General features: G+C 42.7%; 1 protein-coding gene across 6 annotated transcripts in view; it reads right to left on the bottom strand.

Moving 5' to 3' along the window:
- Nucleotides 1–17,732, bottom strand: part of SHLD2 (shieldin complex subunit 2) — a 73,375-nt gene that overhangs the window by 33,895 nt on the left and 21,748 nt on the right. Inside the window, exons 1-2 of one of the 6 annotated variants that reach the window (XM_062214915.1) lie at nt 10,320–10,494; nt 4,202–4,313 (exon numbers count right to left, since the gene is read on the bottom strand). The exons of 3 other annotated variants lie outside the window; for them this stretch is intronic. In XM_062214915.1, coding sequence (XP_062070899.1) covers nt 4,202–4,229 — 28 coding nt within the window. In that variant the 5' untranslated portion in view covers nt 4,230–4,313; nt 10,320–10,494. Of the gene's footprint in view, nt 1–4,201; nt 4,318–10,319; nt 10,495–17,732 lie in introns of those variants that run through there. 2 more of the 6 variants (XM_062214916.1, XM_062214921.1) reach the window with 2 other exon arrangements.

Here is a 17,732-nt window from a genome sequence, read left to right as displayed (position 1 = left end):
AACTTCACTTTTATAACAGGTAATAACTATTACAAACCCTTTTCATCTCTATCTTATCAAAATACTAAGTAATCATAAAATTACTCAACAGCATCAAATGACAAATGAAAGCATGGGTTTTGGAGTAAGATATATGTGAGTTCAAATCCCTGCTCTGCAGGGCCGGCGTTGTGGTGTAATGGGTATAGCCGCCGCCTGTATTGCTGGCATCCCACATGGGCACGAGTTCGAGTCCCAGCTGTTCCACTTCCAATCCAGCTCTCTGCTATTCTATGGCCTGGGAAAGCAGTAGAGGATGGTCTAAGTCTTTGGGCCTCTGCACCCACGTGGGAGACCTGGAAGAAGCTGCTGGCTCCTGGCTTTGGATTGGCGTGGCTCTGGCCCTTGTAGCCATTTGGGGAGTGAACCAGTGGATGGAAGACGTCTCTCTCTCCTTCTCTCTCTGTGTAACTCTGACTTTCAAGTAAAATAAATAAATCTTAAAAAAAAAATCCCTGCTCTGCAGCTTACCAAGACTACAAACTTGGAAACGTTGAAGCTAGATGACAGTCACAGAGATCCATTATACTATATACTATTTCTGTATAAATTTGAAAATCCTCATAATAAAAAAAATCACATTTCTTTTAAAATTTATTTATTTATTTATATTCTATTTAAAAGGCAGAGACAGAGCTCTTATACTGGCTGATTCACTCCCCAAAATGCCTACAACAGCCAAAGGTTAACCAGGCTGAAGTCAGGACCCAAAACTGAATCCAGGTCTCCCACATGGGTAGCAGGAACCAAGTACTTAGCCATTACATGCTACCTACCAGGATGAGCATTAGCAGGAGGCTGAGCCAGGACTCAAACCCAGGTACTCTGATGTGGGATGCAGGTGGCCCAGGAGACAGTTTACTGCACCAGACACCTGCTACAAAAGTAAATTCCTTTATCTGTCAAATGAGAATTGTTTCCCTGTTGGTTGAGAATAATATCAATAATATCAATTCCTGGAGTTGGGGGATGGAGAGGGAGGGAGGACTAAGTAAATTATGGCATATCCATATAAAGGCAAGCTCTACGCTACAACCATCTAAAAGCATGAAGAATATACACTGTCATAGAAAGAATTTTACATTTTGAAAAAACAACATTCAGTTTACCACTGTTTACCCTCAGGTTAGAAACTATGCATGTGTATATTATGATGCTCCCAGCTCTTGGCTTCAGCCTGGCCCAGTCCCAGCCATTGTAGTCATCTGGAGAGTGGACAAGCAGATAGAAGATCTGTCTCTCTAAGAAATCTCTCTGTAACTCACTCAAATAAATAAATCTTTTTTAAAAAGATTCATCTGTGTTGTTGAGTATATCGTGTTTCCGTGCAGTGTATTACTTACTAATAATCTAGTGTGGGAACACACCGCGATTTGTTATCCATTTTCCTGTAGACAGACATTTCAGTTGTTGCCAACCTTGGGCTGTTATAGAACTACTACATTTTTAAGTTCTTAACTTTGTGGATATTTGTTTTCATTTTTCTTTGTTAAACATCTAGGAATGGAATCACCAAGTCCTAGAAAAGATGTTTAACTACATTTGAAACTGCCAAACAGTTCTCCAACGTAGCTGTACCATTTTACATACCCACCAGCCCTATGTGAGTTCTGGGGTGACACACCATGCCCAGCACTTGATATCTTCAGTCTTTCCTTTACTGAAATACTAGAGAGTATGAAATGGCATCTCACTGTCAGTTTGGCTTGCCTGTCCCTGCAAAATGATGTAAGGTACCTTGCAAATGCTCACTCGTCATTGCTATAACCTCTTTTGCTAAGTCTGTTCATGTATTTTATTCATTTTGCTTACTTAGATTGGTCCCCTTTTCCTCTGTTGGGTTATTGCAGTTCTTCATATATCACAGATGCCAATGCTAGAAATATTTCTTCTCTGCCCTGTACTTATCTACTCCATTTCTTAATGGCATCTTTTAAAAAAATATTAATTTCAATTTACATGCGGTCTAATTTATCAATATCTTTTCTTATCCCAATTTTTTAGTACATGCATTAGTAAAATTAGCATCACTATAATGAAATACCTGAGGCAAATAACTTTAGCTCACAGCTTTGGAGGTTCAAGCCCAAGCCTGGGTGCATCCTCGCAGCTTGGCCTCTGTGCAGTGGTAGAAGGCAAAGACAGAGCATGTGCCAAGGAAGGAGACCATGGTGAACCAGGCAGCATAGAGACGGGGCGGGCCCAGACTCAGGCTTTTATGACAACTCTCACAGAACTCAAAGGTCATACAAGAACTACCTTGAAAGGGCACAAGCCCCAGGCTCTACCTCCCAAAGGTACCATTACTTCTCAACAGGCTTGGGGACCAAGGTTTTAATACATGGGGCTTTGGGAGACACCCAAACCAATGAACAATAGCAGGATATTGTGTAATAAATATCTGAATATTCCAAAGTCATATAATAATTTTCCTTTTTTCTTTTTCCTAGAAGCTATGGCAGTTTTAAAATATGTCCATAGCGGCTGGTGATGTGGTATAGCAGGTTAAGCCAGCGCCTTGGACACTCAGCATCCCATATGGGCACCAGTTCATATCCTAGCAGGCCCATTTCCAATCAGCTCCCTACTAACGTGCCTGGGAAAGCAGGGGAAAGTGGTTTAAGTGTTCGGGCCCTGTCATCCACTTGGGACCCAGGATGAAGTTCCTGGCTCCTGGCTGGCTGGGTTAAGCCATTGCAGCCATTTGGGGAGTGAACTAGCAGATGGAAGAGCTCTCTGGCTCTCCTTCTCTGTAATTATATCTTTCAAATAAATAAATAAATCTTTTTAAAAAATAAAATATGTCCATAAATTCTGTGACACTCCTCCCTTTAAGAGGTAGGACTCGGAGCGGCGTTGTGGAACCATGGATTGAGTCAACCCTTGGGATGTCTGCATCTCCTTTCAGAGTGCTGATTCAAGTCCTAGCTCCTCCACTTCCAACCCAGCTTCCTGCTAATGCACCTCAGAAGGCAGCATATGATGGCCCAACTACTTGGGTCTCTGCCCTCGACATGGAAGACCCAGATGGAGTCTGGGCTCCTAACTTCAGATTGGACTAGCCCCAGCTATCGGGGTCGCTTGGAGAGGGAACCAGCAGACGGAAGATCAATCTCTCGCTGTCTCTCCCTCTCCCCAACCCTCCCTCACTGTTACTCTTCCTTTCAAATAAATGAATAAATTTTTTTTAAAAAATGTTTTATAGTGAATTCTAGAATATTAGATATTAACATGGTTTAATTCATCTGCCCTTAACCAGGTGCTGGCTTTATTTTTGAAAGGTACTTCTGCTTAATACAGAGTAGGCTAACTGATTTCTTTTTCCGGGAGCACTTTATGGAAGTTATTCCATAAAGCTGCACTGTGGCGTAGCGGGTTAAGCCGCTGTCTACAGTTCTTCCATTCCATATGGGTGCCAGTTCGAGTCCCATCTGCTCCACTTCCAATCCAGCTCTCTGTTATAGCCTAGGAAAGCACTGGAAGATGGCCCAAGTGCTTAGGCCCTGCACCCGCATAGAGACCCAGACGAAGCTCCTGGCTCCTGGCTTCGAATCAGCCCAGCACCAGTCATTGCAGCCATTTGGAGAGTGAACCAACAGATAGAAGACCTCTCTCTCTCTCTCTCTCTGTCTCTCCCTCTCTCTCTAACTCTGTGACTCATAGCTAAGCCACCATATGCATACTTTATTTGTACATAGGAACTGAGCAGTTAAGTAAACAGTAGATGGTGAGAGCTGGATTTTTCACTGTTGGAGTGCAAATTCACAGGTAACCAAGGGCAGGAGGTTAGAATGATCCACATGATAATGAACTCAGTTGGGTAAAACAAATATGAATTCACATTTACTTTAATATAAACTCAGAGGAGTACACAATGGAAATACATATAGATGAACTCACACACAACACACACATTGGTGGGGGTATGTCTAAGAGAAACACCAATTAAAAGAGCTACCAGGGCCAGTGTTCTGCTTAACGGGTTAAGCAGCCACCTGCAATGCAGGCATCCCATATAGGCGCTGGTTCAAGTCCCAGCTGCTCTACTTCCAATTCAGCTCTCTGCTAGTGCACCTAGGAAAGCAGTGGAAGGAAGATGGCCCAAGTTCTTGGGCAGCTGTCACCCACAGAGTAGACCAGGATAGAGTTCTGGGCTCCTCACCTGTTCCAGCCTTGACCATTGTGACCATCTAAGGAGTGAACAAGCAGACGGAAGATCTCTCTCTCTCTCTCTCTCTCTCTCTCTCTCTGTTTCTTCATTCTTTTCTGTCACTCTACCTTTCAAATAAATAAAATAAATCTTTTCTTAAAAATGGACAAAAACTTGAATAAACATTGCTCCAAATATATACAAATGGCCAAGAAGCACATGAAAAAGAGGCTCCACCTATTAGTCATTAGGAAAATGCAAGTCAAAGCCATGAGATATCCCTTTAAGCCCACTAGAATGACTAAAATAAAAATTTTCTAATGGAAAATAGATGTGTTACCAAGGACACAGAGAAACTGGAACCCTTGCACACTGCTGACAGGAATATAAAATGGCACTGTCACCATGAAAAACAACTTGGCAGATCTTCAATAAGTTAAACACAGAATTACCATATGACCTAGCAATTCCACTTTAAGTATATACTCCGAAGAAGTGAAAGCAAGTGTCCAAACAAAAATTTGTATATCAATATTCACAACAGCATTATTTGCAGTACACAAAAAGTGGATACAGCACTAACATCCATCAACTGAAGAACAGGTACACAAAATGAGGTTTACCCATAAAATGTGAATTATTTAACCACAAAAAAGAATGAAGTACTGATTCATGCTACACCACAGATGACCTAGGAAACATTATGCTAAACAGAAATGCAAGACAAAAGGCTACATATTGCATGTTGCCATTAATATGAAACAACCACAATAGCCAAATCCAGAGAGACAGAAAGCAGATTAGTGTTTGTGAGGGGCTGGAGGGAAGTGTGGGAGGGAATAGAGAATGACTGCTTAATGGGTATAGGGATTCTTTTTGGTATGATCTGAAGTTCTAGGACAATTATGGGAATGTACTTAATGCCACTGAATTGTACAAGGGTACATCAAAGAGTTTGTGGAAAAACAGAACAAAAGATGTTTATTTGGTAGAAAAACTTTTTGAAATCCATGCAGTCTTTTGTTCTTTTTAAAGATTTATTTGATGGAGCCAGCTCTATGGTATAGCAAGTGGGGATGCTGCCTGCAGTGCCATGTGGGCACCAGTTCAAGACCTGGCTGCTCCATTTCTGATCCAGCTCTCTGCTACGGCCTGGGAAAGCAGTATAAGATGGCCCAAGTCCTTGGGCCCCTGAACCTGTGTGGGAGACTGGGAAGAAGCTCCTGGCTCCTGGCTTAAGGTCAGTGCAGCTCTGGCTTTGGAAGTCATAGTTACAGAGAGAAAGATCTTCCATCCCCAGATTCACTCCCTAAATGGTCACAATGGCTTGAGCTGGGTCAAGTGGAAGCCAGGAGCTAGGAGCTTCTTCCAGGTCTCCCACATAGGTGGCAGGGGCCCAAATACACGGACTGTCTTCTGCTGCTTTATCCAGGCCATTAGCAAGGAGCTGAATTGAAAGTGGAGCAGCCCGGACATGAACAGGAGCCCGTATGGGATGCTGGCATTGCAGGCAATGGCTTTACCCATTAGGCCTTGATGCCAGCCCTGTGCATGGTTTTTTCATACATACTTTTCACGAGCTCTTTGAAGATTCTCTGCATGCATAGATTTCAAAATTTTTTGCAATTTCATTTTCACATGATAGTCCCCTCATACATTTTTAAATGGTAAAATGTCAATTTTATGTGTATTCTACCACAATAGAAAATAAACAGATAATGCTTAAACAATAATCAAAAAAAAAAAATAGAAAGGGGTTCTGGGAAAATATGGAAAATTAAACACACCTATTTCATTTGGTCCCAGGGTTGTGCTAAAATGCTAACAAGGGATTTTCAGGACATAAACAAAAGTTTAAATTCAAGCTGGAAACCAATGCATCAGTGGTGCCTACCAGCAGATCTAAGAACCAGCAATGTGGAAAGCCAAGAACCAACCGGACCTCGGCCACAGAATTCTCAAAAGGCTTGGGAACTGGTGAAAGATGGTACCTCCACAAGGAGGGGTACAGGCAGCACCACACGAGGAAGGCAGGTTGAAGCTCTTTAACAAACAGCTCAGTCTCGCAAGTGCCTTCGGAAGTTCCACATGGTCGAGTCTCTGCACTAAGGCCCGGTGCCAGAGGATCAGCCTCTGTAGCAGGCGTCAGAACAAGGCACAGCACAGCACAGTGGTGGGCGGAAGTTAGAAGGAAACGAGGATCAAGTCAACACACATCTACACTGAATGCTGCAATCTTCCCCTTCTGCTCCAAGACAACCGCAGAGTCCTCCTCCCACCAGATGGGAAATGAGCAGACCCCTCTCCTCTTTCCAGAAAAGGAGAAGAAACCAGATGCTGACATGAATGGCTCCCTGGGAAATGGCACAGCCATATCACCGTGCCATGAACTCAGTCACCAGTCACCAGTGACGGACCCAGGGCTTCGGCTCTCAAACAGCTGAGGGCCATGCCTTCAGGCAGCCATGGCCCACCACTCATCAGAGGAAAGCCTCTATCATAAGACACAAGAAACAAAGAAAACAAACAGGAGGAAAAAAACAAAAACAAACAAAAAAAAAACCAGGAGCCTAGAGGAAACATGCACAATAGAGGCAGAAGAAAACTTAAAATTTGAGAAGATGTTTACAGAGACAAGAGGAGATATTCCATACATAAATACATAGGATATTATTTATTTTAAATTTTTTTTAGATTTAATTTTTTAAAGATTTATTTATTTATTACTAGAAAGGCAGAGCTACAGAGAGACAGAGACAGAGGCAGAGAAAGAGAGAGAGGTCTTCCATCTGCTGGTTCACTCCCCAAATGATTGCAATGGCCAGAGCTGAGCCAATCCAAAGCCAGGAGCCTGTAGCTTCTTCTGGGTCTTCCCATGTAGGTGCAAGGGGACAAGCACTTGGGCCATCTTCTACTGCTTTCCCAGGCCACAGCAGAGAGCTGGATCAGAAGAGGAGCAGCTAGGTCTCAAAGTGGAACGCTTTTGGGATGCCAACACTGCAGGCAAGCAGCTTGACCTGCTGTGCCACAGTGCCAGCCCCTAGATTTATTTATTTGAAAAGATATTATTTAAAAGAGTCCTTGGCATCATGGCATAGCAGGCTAAGCCTCTGCTGGTGATGCTGGCATCCCATACGGGTGCCGGTTCAAAATCTGGCTGCTCCACTTCTGATCCAGCTCCCTGCTAATGCACCGGGGAAAGCAGTGAAAGATGCCCCAAGTGCTTGGGCCCCTGTACCCATGTGGGAAACTGGGACAAATCTCCTGCCTCCTTGAAGCAATTTTAGGAGTGAACCAGCAGATGGAAGCTTGATTGCTCTCTAACTCTGCCTTTCAAATAAATTAAAAAATCTTTAAAAAAAAAAAAAAGATAAAAAAGAGTCCTTGGAAAGCAAACTTAAGGAAACTTATCAGAAAGAATAAAGAATCAAACAGATGATAATAAGGGAAAAATATGAAAATTGAAGGCCCAGTCAAAACAATTCAGTATCAGTATAAGAGGGTCCTAAAGAAGAAAGCAGAGGAAAAGTCAATCAATGAAATAGTTCTATCACATGCCCCAGAACTAAACACATTTCCTCAGTGAAATCAGAGTGCACAGCGTAACTGATTAAATATCTCCAGTCTGGGGCTGGCGCTGTGGCACAGCAGGTAAAGCTGCTGCCTGTGGCACCAACATCTTTAAAAAATAAAATAAAATACCTCCACATTAAAGTACAATCAGTTTGAAATTTCTGGACAGGAGAAATGGAGAGCAACTCTGAGCAGCTTCCAGAGAGGTGCAGAAGTTACAGATGCGGTGTCAGAATGACTCTGAACTTCCAGAGCTACCGTGTGCACAAGGACACGATGGAGCTGAATCAGCAAACTCAGAAGGAAAACGACTCCCAACCAGTTTGAGCTACTCAGCACAACTGTTAATCAAGGGTGAGAGGGAAATAAAGGTGTTTTCAAAAGTGCAGACAATTCAATATGTACCTCCTACAAAAGAGCAAGACAGCCATTCACTCTCACTAAGCAAGTTAGCGATTATACTTGAAAACTCTGCACCAACTATACATTAACTTGGTAATGCTGAGGCCAGCACCGTTCAGTTTCACAACAGGTGAAGGCTCCAACTTATGCACAGATTGTATTTTCCAAGTTGAATTATATTTTATTTTTAAACTTGAGAAGTATTTTCCCAAAGAAACAAGTTTACGAAATAGAGTTGTAAACTTGGGCAGTTTAACCCATAAAGTGCCTAAGGACCACGGAAAAGAAAGTAATGAATGTGTAACTGTGTCAGGTAGCTTTCAACCACTTCTTCTGTACTCCTCACGGCTGGCAAGGAAACAGTACTTATTTGACATCAGCAATCATGACACACTTTGTTTTCTTTATCTTTGTATCCTGGTAAACACAAACAGTACATATAATACAGTACCTGCTTTCTATCATGAGCTTAAAATATCCATTTAGTGAATAATGAGTAAAAATTCATAATATTATTTGAACTGCAGTGTTTCTATGAGAAATGCATTACAATTTCCAACTAAAGGAACATCTTCTTTTATGTTGACAGTAAGACCAGAATTTGGCACAGAGAATGATAAAGTACAGACAGGGGCTCCATCTACGTAACAATCACTCCTGCTACAAATCACATTTTGGTCACAAATCACTCATACTGTTCCAAGTATGCATAAAACTATTATAATGAGATCTCATAATATAAAACTTGACCTCCAAGGGCCCGGAGTTGTGGAGCAGCAGGTTTAGCCACCACTTTTAACACCAGCATCCCATGTCAGAGCACCGGTTTGAGTTCCAGCTACTCCAGTTCTGATCCAGCTTCCTGATCATGAGTCTGGAAATGCAGTAGAAAATGGCCCAAGTACTCTCCCTGCCATCCATAAGGGATACCAGGATGGAGTTTCTGGCTCCTGGTTCAGCCTGGCCCAGCCGGGCTGTTGCAGCCATTTGGGGAGTGAACCAGTAGGTGGAAGTTCATCTGTATCTCCATCTCTCTTTATTGCTCTTTCAAATACATAAATACACCTTCAAAAAACAAAACAAAACTTGGCCTTCAAAATTCTCTTCTTTCCCTTCACTGATACCTTAAATAAACACATCCATCAACATTTTATTGGGTTGACTTTTTTTTAAAAAAGATTTATTTTTACTTATTTGAAAGACAGAGTTACAGAAAGAGGTAGTGAGCTGATCTGAAGCCAGGAGCCAGGAGCTTCCTCCAGGTCTCCTACATGGGTGCAGGGGCCCAAGGATTTGGGCCATCTTCTGCTGCTTTTCCAAGCCATAACAAAGAACTGGATCAGAAGAAAAGCAGCCAGGATCAGGACCGGCACCCATATGGGATGCTGGCACTGCAGGCCAGGGTTTTAATCTGCTGCGCCACAGTGCTGGCCCCTGCGTTGACTTTTTATTTGTAGTTTCTACCACACTTAGTTTGTACAGGTCATCAGTTGCAAACTTATGACAATGGCCTAAGAAAGGTATGAAGATTCAGTATTGAGACAAAAATTATAATGAAAACTATGTCTTTAGAGCAGGTGTTTAGCCTAGCAACTGGTTAAGATGCTGGTTAAGATACCCACATCCCTTACTGTGGAGCCTCGGTTCAGGCTGAGACTCCAGCTTCCTGCATTGCAGACCCTGGGAGGCAGCAGTGAAGCTGCAGTAGCTGGGTCCCTGTCACCCACATGGAGACCTGGTCCCAGCTCCCAGCTTCAGCCCAGTCCAGTCCCAGCCATGGTGGGCATTGCAGAGTGAGCCAGCAGATAGGAGCTCTCTCTTTTTTTCCCTAACAAGTAAATTTTTAAATTAAAAAATATTTATTTCTCTAGTTCAAATCCAAGTGCCTATATATTCTAAAGTGAAGTAGACAAAGTGATCCAACAATAATACCAAATTATTTTAGGGGCCAAACTTACTAAAATGATAAAAATGGCAGAATTTAGTACATAATATATACAATTTGGTAGACAATGTACTCAATGTCCACAATGATGCTTATTTCCTATTTTAAAACCCCAGAAAAATTCCCCTTTCCAAAGCCCCCTCAATTTTATATCACTCTAAGAAAGATTACAATCTTTTTAATACTGTGCTTAAAGGAACGAAGAGTAACTTACCCCACAGAGTCAGAGTCAGAGTCAGGCTCCCCTCAAGCTTTCTGGGATGACTGACAATCTCATTTCTTCTTCCAAACGTAAAATTCACAAAGACTCACCCCTTCCATGATATGCGGCAGAAAAGCCCCTTTCCTCCCACAGAGCCCCGAAATTACTGCGGAAGTCTGATTTGTCCGGAGCACCCTTTCAACTTTGGAAATTCTTCACTGTCAGTGAGACCCATTTATTATATTTCTTTGTAACTGCTTCATTTTATGAACACTTAAACACCTGATAAGAGGGGTGTGACAGACTGAACTGCTGACAGCTGGTGCGCAAGCACAGCTTGGCACAAACAGCGTCATCAGCGAGACACAGACCTCTGAGCACGCAGCCACAACAGCAGTGTCTTTCACACATTTTTAAGTGAAGACTGCATATTTTTGAAAATATCATTTTGCATCCAAGAAAATTTAGTTATAATTAAACTACTCCCAAGCCTTTAAATATATCAATTTTATTCACAAAAATATTCAAGCATTATCTCAGACATTATAATTAACAGAATAATTTTTATCCACTTGCTTTAAGTTCAAGTCCAAGATTCAGATTATAAGACCACTTCCTTCTTTGAACCACAAATCTTCAGTTAAATTTTGATTTAAGAATGGCTTCTGAGGTACAGCAGGTTGAGCCGTTGCCTGCGAAGCCCATATCCCATTTCAAAGCACTGGTTTAAGTCCCCACTGTCCCGCCTCCAATCCAGCTCTCTACTAATGTGACTGGCAAGGCAGCGGAAGTTGGCTGAAATGCTTGGGCCCCTGCCACCCACGTGGGAGACCTGGATAAAGTTCCTGGCTCCTGGCTTCGGCCCGGCCCGGCCCCAGCTGTTGTGACCATTTGGGAAATACGCTAGCAGATGAAAGATCTTTTTGCTCTTTGTCTCTCCCTACCCCACACATCCATCACTCTTTCAAATAAATAAATAAAATCTTTAAAAATAAAAAGGATGGTTTACATAAAAAGAGTGATACTTGGATTCTCTGTTTTAGTGAACCATGCAATAAAATACAGAACTCAGAACTGGCGCTGTGGTGTAGCGGGTAAAGCCACAGCCTTGATGCCAGCCATCCCATATGGGTGTGGGTTCGAGTTTGGGCTGTTCCACTTCTGATCCAGCTCCCTGCTAATGTGTCTAGGAAAGCAGAAGATGGCCCAAGTCCTTGGGCCTCTGCACCCATGAAGGAGATCCGCCCATGAAAGAGATCCTAGCTGTGGCTTCCGGGAGTGAAACAGCAGGCGGAAGATTTCTCTGTTTCTCTTTCCCTTTCTGTCTGTAACTCTGACTTTCAAATAAATAAATGACTTTTAACAAATCTAAATTCATAAAATAATCAAACAAAATATGGAACTCACTAAGAAAAAGCAAAGCAGAAACTCAAATATGTCACTTTTCGTAACTATTGCCATAAAAGGGAACATCATCAATTCCAAGAATACAGCAAACTTCTGGAAGTGAGGTGCAGTGGTCTGAATACTTGTTCTTTACCCTCCCTACCCCAACTCAAAAAGTTTAATCCCCAAAGCGTTACGTGAATGCTGTTAAGAAAGTGAAGACTCAGTCTGACTCTGGCACTTGAAGAGTGATGAGATTAGAGCAGGACCTTACAGGGGAGCCCCCATGAGTGAATCCTGGTGCCTTTATTAAAGAGGGGGAGACAGGCCACACAGCAGCAAGACATACGCTGTTCCTTGAGTGATGGGATGTGATATGCTCCTTGGGATTCTGCCAGCAAGAAGGCCACCACCAAACAAGGCCTCTAGGCCCTGTAGCTTCAGAACCTGGAGCCAAAATAAACCCTTCTTTTTATAAGCTTACCCTTCCCTAACTGTTTCATTATAGTAACAAAAAGTTCATTCATAAGCAGATAATAAGGCTGGCATAAAAAATCTGACACTATTCTCTGGGGTAGATAAAGTTTGATGTTTTTATTCTGAACAGCAAATGAAGCAAACTGAGAGCTTGCCTACCAACCATCTGGCTTGCCAGAAGGGCTGTCTCGGGTACAAGAGCTCTCAGGTCAACATTTCAATAGACTTTTTCATTTCTTCCAAGTTTTCTTAGCATTCAAAACTATGTCACAGGGTATAGCTGCTGAGGAAAAACAGTTTTGCCAGTTCCTCAGAAAGTTAAGCAAACTCATAGTGTTACCATATGATGCAGTAATTCCATCCTCGGCGTAGCAGAAGGAGAACTGAAAACATATGCCCAGACAAAAACGTGTACATGAATGTTCACAGCAGCATATCCCAAAATACTCAAAGACTGGAAACTGTCCCATCAACTGACAAGTAAATATAATGTGATATATACATACACACACACACACAATGGACATTATTCAGAAACAATAACGAAGGCAGTACATGCTACGACATGATTAGGCCTCGAATACATTAAGTGAAAGAAGCCAGACACCTAAGGCAACTGCATGGCCCCATTCATGAGACATCAGAACAGGAAGCCCAGGGAGACAGAAGGCAGATGAGTGGCTGCCAGGAGTCGGGGCTGGGGGTGTGGAAGGTGGGACCAGGGAGTATCTGTTTACTGAGTATGGAGTTTCCTTCCCGGGCAATGAGAAAGTTCGGAAACTAGACACACAGATGGCTGCATAGGACTGTGAACGTACTCGGTGCCACTGAGACATTTATGGTGTGTAAATGTGCATCTCATTAATACAAGAAAACCGAAAAAACAGAAAGGACATGCTGATGTTTATTAAACTCAACTTCTGAAATACATGTTGATTATTTTGGTAATCCTTTAAAAACCTTATTGTTGGGGCCAGCCTGGTGGCGTAGCAGGTAAAGCCAGCACCTGTAACACTGGCATCCCATGTGGGATGTCCTGGCAGCTCCACTTCCAATCCAGCTTCCTACTAATGGCCTGCAAAAAGCAGTGGAGGGGCTGGTGCTGTGGTACAGTAGGCTGAGCCTCTGCCTGTGGTGCCAGCATCCCATATGGGCACCAGTTCATGTCTCAGCTGCTCCACTTCCAATCTAGCTCTCCGCTTATGGCCTGGGAAAGCAGTGGAAGACAGCCCAAATGTTGAGCTCCTGCACCTATGTGGGAGACCCAAAAGGAACGCCTGGTTCCTGGTTTCAGATCGGCCCAGCTCTGGCCAGTGCAGCCATTTGGGGTGTGAACAGCAGATGGATGACCTTTCTGTCTGCCTCTCCCTCTCTCCATAACTCTACCTCTCAAATAAGTAAGTCTTAAAAAAAAAAAAAGGCCGGCGCCGTGGCTCAACAGGCTAATCCTCCGCCTTGTGGCGCCAGCACACCGGGTTCTAGTCCCGGTCGGGGCACCGATCCTGTCCCGGTTGCCCCTCTTCCAGGCCAGCTCTCTGCTGTGGCCAGGGAGTGCAGTGGAGGATGGCCCAGGTGCTTGGGCCCTGCACCCCATGGGAGACCAGGATAAGCACCTGGCTCCTGCCATCGGAACAGCGCGGTGCGTCGGCCGCAGCGCGCTACCGCGGCGGCCATTAGAGGGTGAACCAACGGCAAAGGAAGACCTTTCTCTCTGTCTCTCTCTCTCTCACTGTCCACTCTGCCTGTCAAAAATAAAAAAAAAATTAAAAAAAAAAGCAATAATGAAAGAATATGCTCCATCTTAAAAAATAAATAAAGATAAAAATAAAGCAGTGGAAGCTGGCCCAAGTGTTTGGGCCCCTGCTACCCACTTGGGAGACCCGGATGAATTCCTGGCTGCTGGCTCCAGCCTGGCTCAGCCCTGGCCATTGTGGTCTCTACCTTGCCCTCTCTAGCAATTTCAAATACATAAAAAAAAATCTTAAAAAAAAACCCTTATTGTTAGTTTGTTAAGTATATAATACACATTTTTCAAATTAAAGCTTCATAACATCCAATCCTTAAGCTTTTCTATTTATTTGGAAATCAAACTTTGTAGCACCTGCTTTGCAATGTTTAGTCTGCAAGAGGAGGAGTTGATTTTATATAACGTCTAAACAATCTGAGTGACTTTAACAATGAACAGAATATCTGAATATTACCTGTACAGGGCTATATTGGTTAAATTTTAGTACTGGAGAGAAACATGCTAATTTCTAATAAACAGGATCAGCAAAAAGTGAAAGACTTGTCAGATAACAAAAGTTACCTGGTTTGTTGTCATACTCATGAACCTGCCTGCCATTCCTTCTTTTTTCAGAGCTTTAATATAGAAAAACAATATTAAAAAAAAAAAAAGCCATGTCAAATGCAATAACAAGTCCGTGAATTTCTTTCTTTCATCTCAAATGAAATACAAAGTCCTTCTTTTGCTGATCATAATTCTAGGCAAGGCTAAATCCACCCACCAACTTAGAAACGTGCCCAATGTTTATCCGCTGTGTTCCTGCCTGCTCTGACGGGGTCTGAACACAGCAGGTGCTCACTGTCCATGGATTAACTGTAGAAATCACCAGATCGAGTAACAGTTTCCAGTTAATATATCACAATAACATTTATTTTGGGCCCCCACAAACTAGACAATGACCTAGGTGGTTTATGTATATATAATGACTCATTTTAATCTCACCTTACTGTACAGATGGGTCAAATAACTTGCCCAAGGCCACAACACCAATACATTGCAAAGCCAGGATTCAAACTAAGGTCTATCCAACATAAGATCACTTCTGCTAAAATGTATTAAGTGTGGGCTGCAAAGAAACATATTTTCAGTTTAGCTGGCAAATATTCAGATTCTCTTAAATGCAGCATCCCAGTGTGCAGGAAATGAGGAGGAAAAGGGCACTGCTGAAGAACACAGTGAGGTGTCAAGAGAAACAGCGCACCACGGGCTGCACCGGCCACACTACCTGCCTGGACTGCACTGTCACAACAAGCCGAGGAGGTAGGGCCCCTTTTGTACACATGAGGAGGGCCCCTTTTGTACACATGAGGAACCTGTCAAGGTTACAGAAGCTGTAAGGGGCAGGGTAGAGATTAGAAACCTAATTCAGTTCATCATTAAGTCCTGACTGAGTGTTCACCATGTGCCAGGGCTATAAGAGGTATTTAGAATATTAGCAAATCCCACACATTCTCTCTCTGATCAGAGATTAAGTTGTTGGGAAACTGAAGCATCCCTATAGATTTTTTTGTTGAAGATTTATTTATTCACTTGAAAGACAGAGTTACACAGAGAGAAAAGGAGAGGCAGTGAGAGAGAGGTCCTCCATCCACTGGTTCACTCCCCACCCGGCCACAACGGCTGGAGCTGCACCTATCCGAAGCCAGGATCCAGGAGCCTCTTCTGGGTCTCCCATGCAGGTGCAGGGGTCCAAGGACTTGGCCATCCTCCACTGCTTTCCCAGACCACAGCAGAGAGCTGGATCGGAAGTGGAGCAGCTGGGTCCCGAACCGGCGCTCACATGGGATGCTGGCACTGCAGGCGGCAGCCTTACCCACTACGCCACAGCGCCAGCCTAGATTTTTGTTTTAATAACTCTGTTTGAAATGCTGATCCACGCTGAGGTTATGAATGCTGATCCATATGAAGTTATGAGGTTAAATAATACCAACCCCAAAAGTAGATTGCCACAAAAAATTTAACAAGCATCATGTAGTAAATGTAAGAACAAAAACAACCCTGTCCCATATGCGTGATATTGAACAAACTGGCAGATAAGACCACTTTGGAAAACGTACTTCACACCATTAAGCTTTTAGAGTGTCAGATTTTAAACGACAACAGGGGCATTTCAGGAAGAACAGAAGTCAGCACCAACGCTAGTTCAACATTAATAAGTGAGCTAATAAACAGGTCCATGTTTGCCCAGTCCAGTTTTGCTTAATATCTGAGTCAGAAAGCCGGAAGGTAACTGGTTTGAGCTCCCATACAACCTGTATCATGACAACCTCACTTCAGCAGAAATGTAGCTCATGTCAGCATACGACTGAGACCCTGCACATACAAAACGGATCTTTCCTTTCTAACTATTTTCATAATTCATTCACAGTATACACTTACATCTATCTCTTTAAAGAAAAAAAATGGAGGTATTAACATGAGAATACTTTATGTCTCAGACATACACACATAGTTTCAAATTTTATTCTCATAGCCACTCTGTAAGATATTAGCCTTCTCTTTTAGAGAAAGAAATAGAAGTTTCCAAAAAATGAGATAACTTTTCACATAGCTGGTAAAGAGGCAGAGCCAGGGTTCAAACTCAGATGTGAATTATTATGCCTCATGGCACTAAAGAGCTATCATTTTCTCAACCTGCCGAAATTTTCAAATAAATAATAATAATAAAGACGACGAACTGGGTGGTCTCTGAGAAGTTCAAACATGAAAATGTTATGATAGAGGCCAGTGTTTTGTGGCACTGTACATTAAGCTTCTACATGCATCACCAGCATCCTACATAGAAGCCCTGGTTCAGGTCCTAACTGATCCGTTTCCAATCCAGCTCCCTGCTAGCATGCCTGGGAAATCAGTACAGGATGGGCCAAGTATTTGGGTCCCTGCCACACACATGGGACACCCAGATGGAGTTTCAGGCTCCTGGCTTTGGTTTGGCCCATTCCCAGTCATTTTGGCCATTTGAGGAGTAAACCAGCAGATGGGAGATCAATCTCTCTCTCTCTCTCTCTCTCTCTCTCCCTGTCAAGTAAGTAAATCTTTAAAAACAAAACAAAATTTTATGATAATATAATCATACAGTAGAGAACACTAAGTAAAATAATGATGTGGGTTATAAGCTGCTTTAATATCAAGTATACTATATAGTAATACTAACCTTTTAAAAATTCCTGGGAAGGTCACTGTGAAAGAGAATATGAAACCCCTTGAAGTCAAAATCCTAGGCTACCAAGTAGAAAAAGTAACAAATAGATAAATATACCATTGAGTGCTATCAACAGAGAACCAAGTTGGAAGAACTGGTGCTGTGCCAAACCAACGCTGTTTAAATGACAGCAATCAGCAACATAAGATCAGGTCATCTCAGGCAGTACTTCTCAGGGTCAACTCCATGTATGACTAATCCCCATATAAATACTGAAAGATAATGTGGTTCTAAAGTCAAATGCGTTTGAGAAATGCTGGATTTAATGTTCAAACCTGTTTCTTTGCTGGTTACAGATGGCATGTGGTGCTTGCAAGCCCTATGCTGCTAATCTTCCTGTGTTTGAATCCTGGCACTTACTTCCACTGGAGCCTAGCCATGTGACTTACGAAGATTAATGCATATAGAAACCTTAGAACAGTACCTTCAGAAGGGTTGGATAAATGCTACTTTACTGGTAGTAACTGACGTTCATTGTGACCACCAGGAGGGGAGGGTATTACTGACCCACTTTGATTCACCTGCAAGTAGAAATTGACAAGAGGCCTATGTGCAACCTAGACAAGGTTT

This window comes from Lepus europaeus, chromosome 17, assembly GCF_033115175.1.
Source record: "Lepus europaeus isolate LE1 chromosome 17, mLepTim1.pri, whole genome shotgun sequence".
Taxonomy (NCBI): domain Eukaryota; kingdom Metazoa; phylum Chordata; class Mammalia; order Lagomorpha; family Leporidae; genus Lepus; species Lepus europaeus.
Note: the sequence above shows the minus strand (reverse complement) of the source record. Positions and strands in the feature narration are given on the sequence as shown.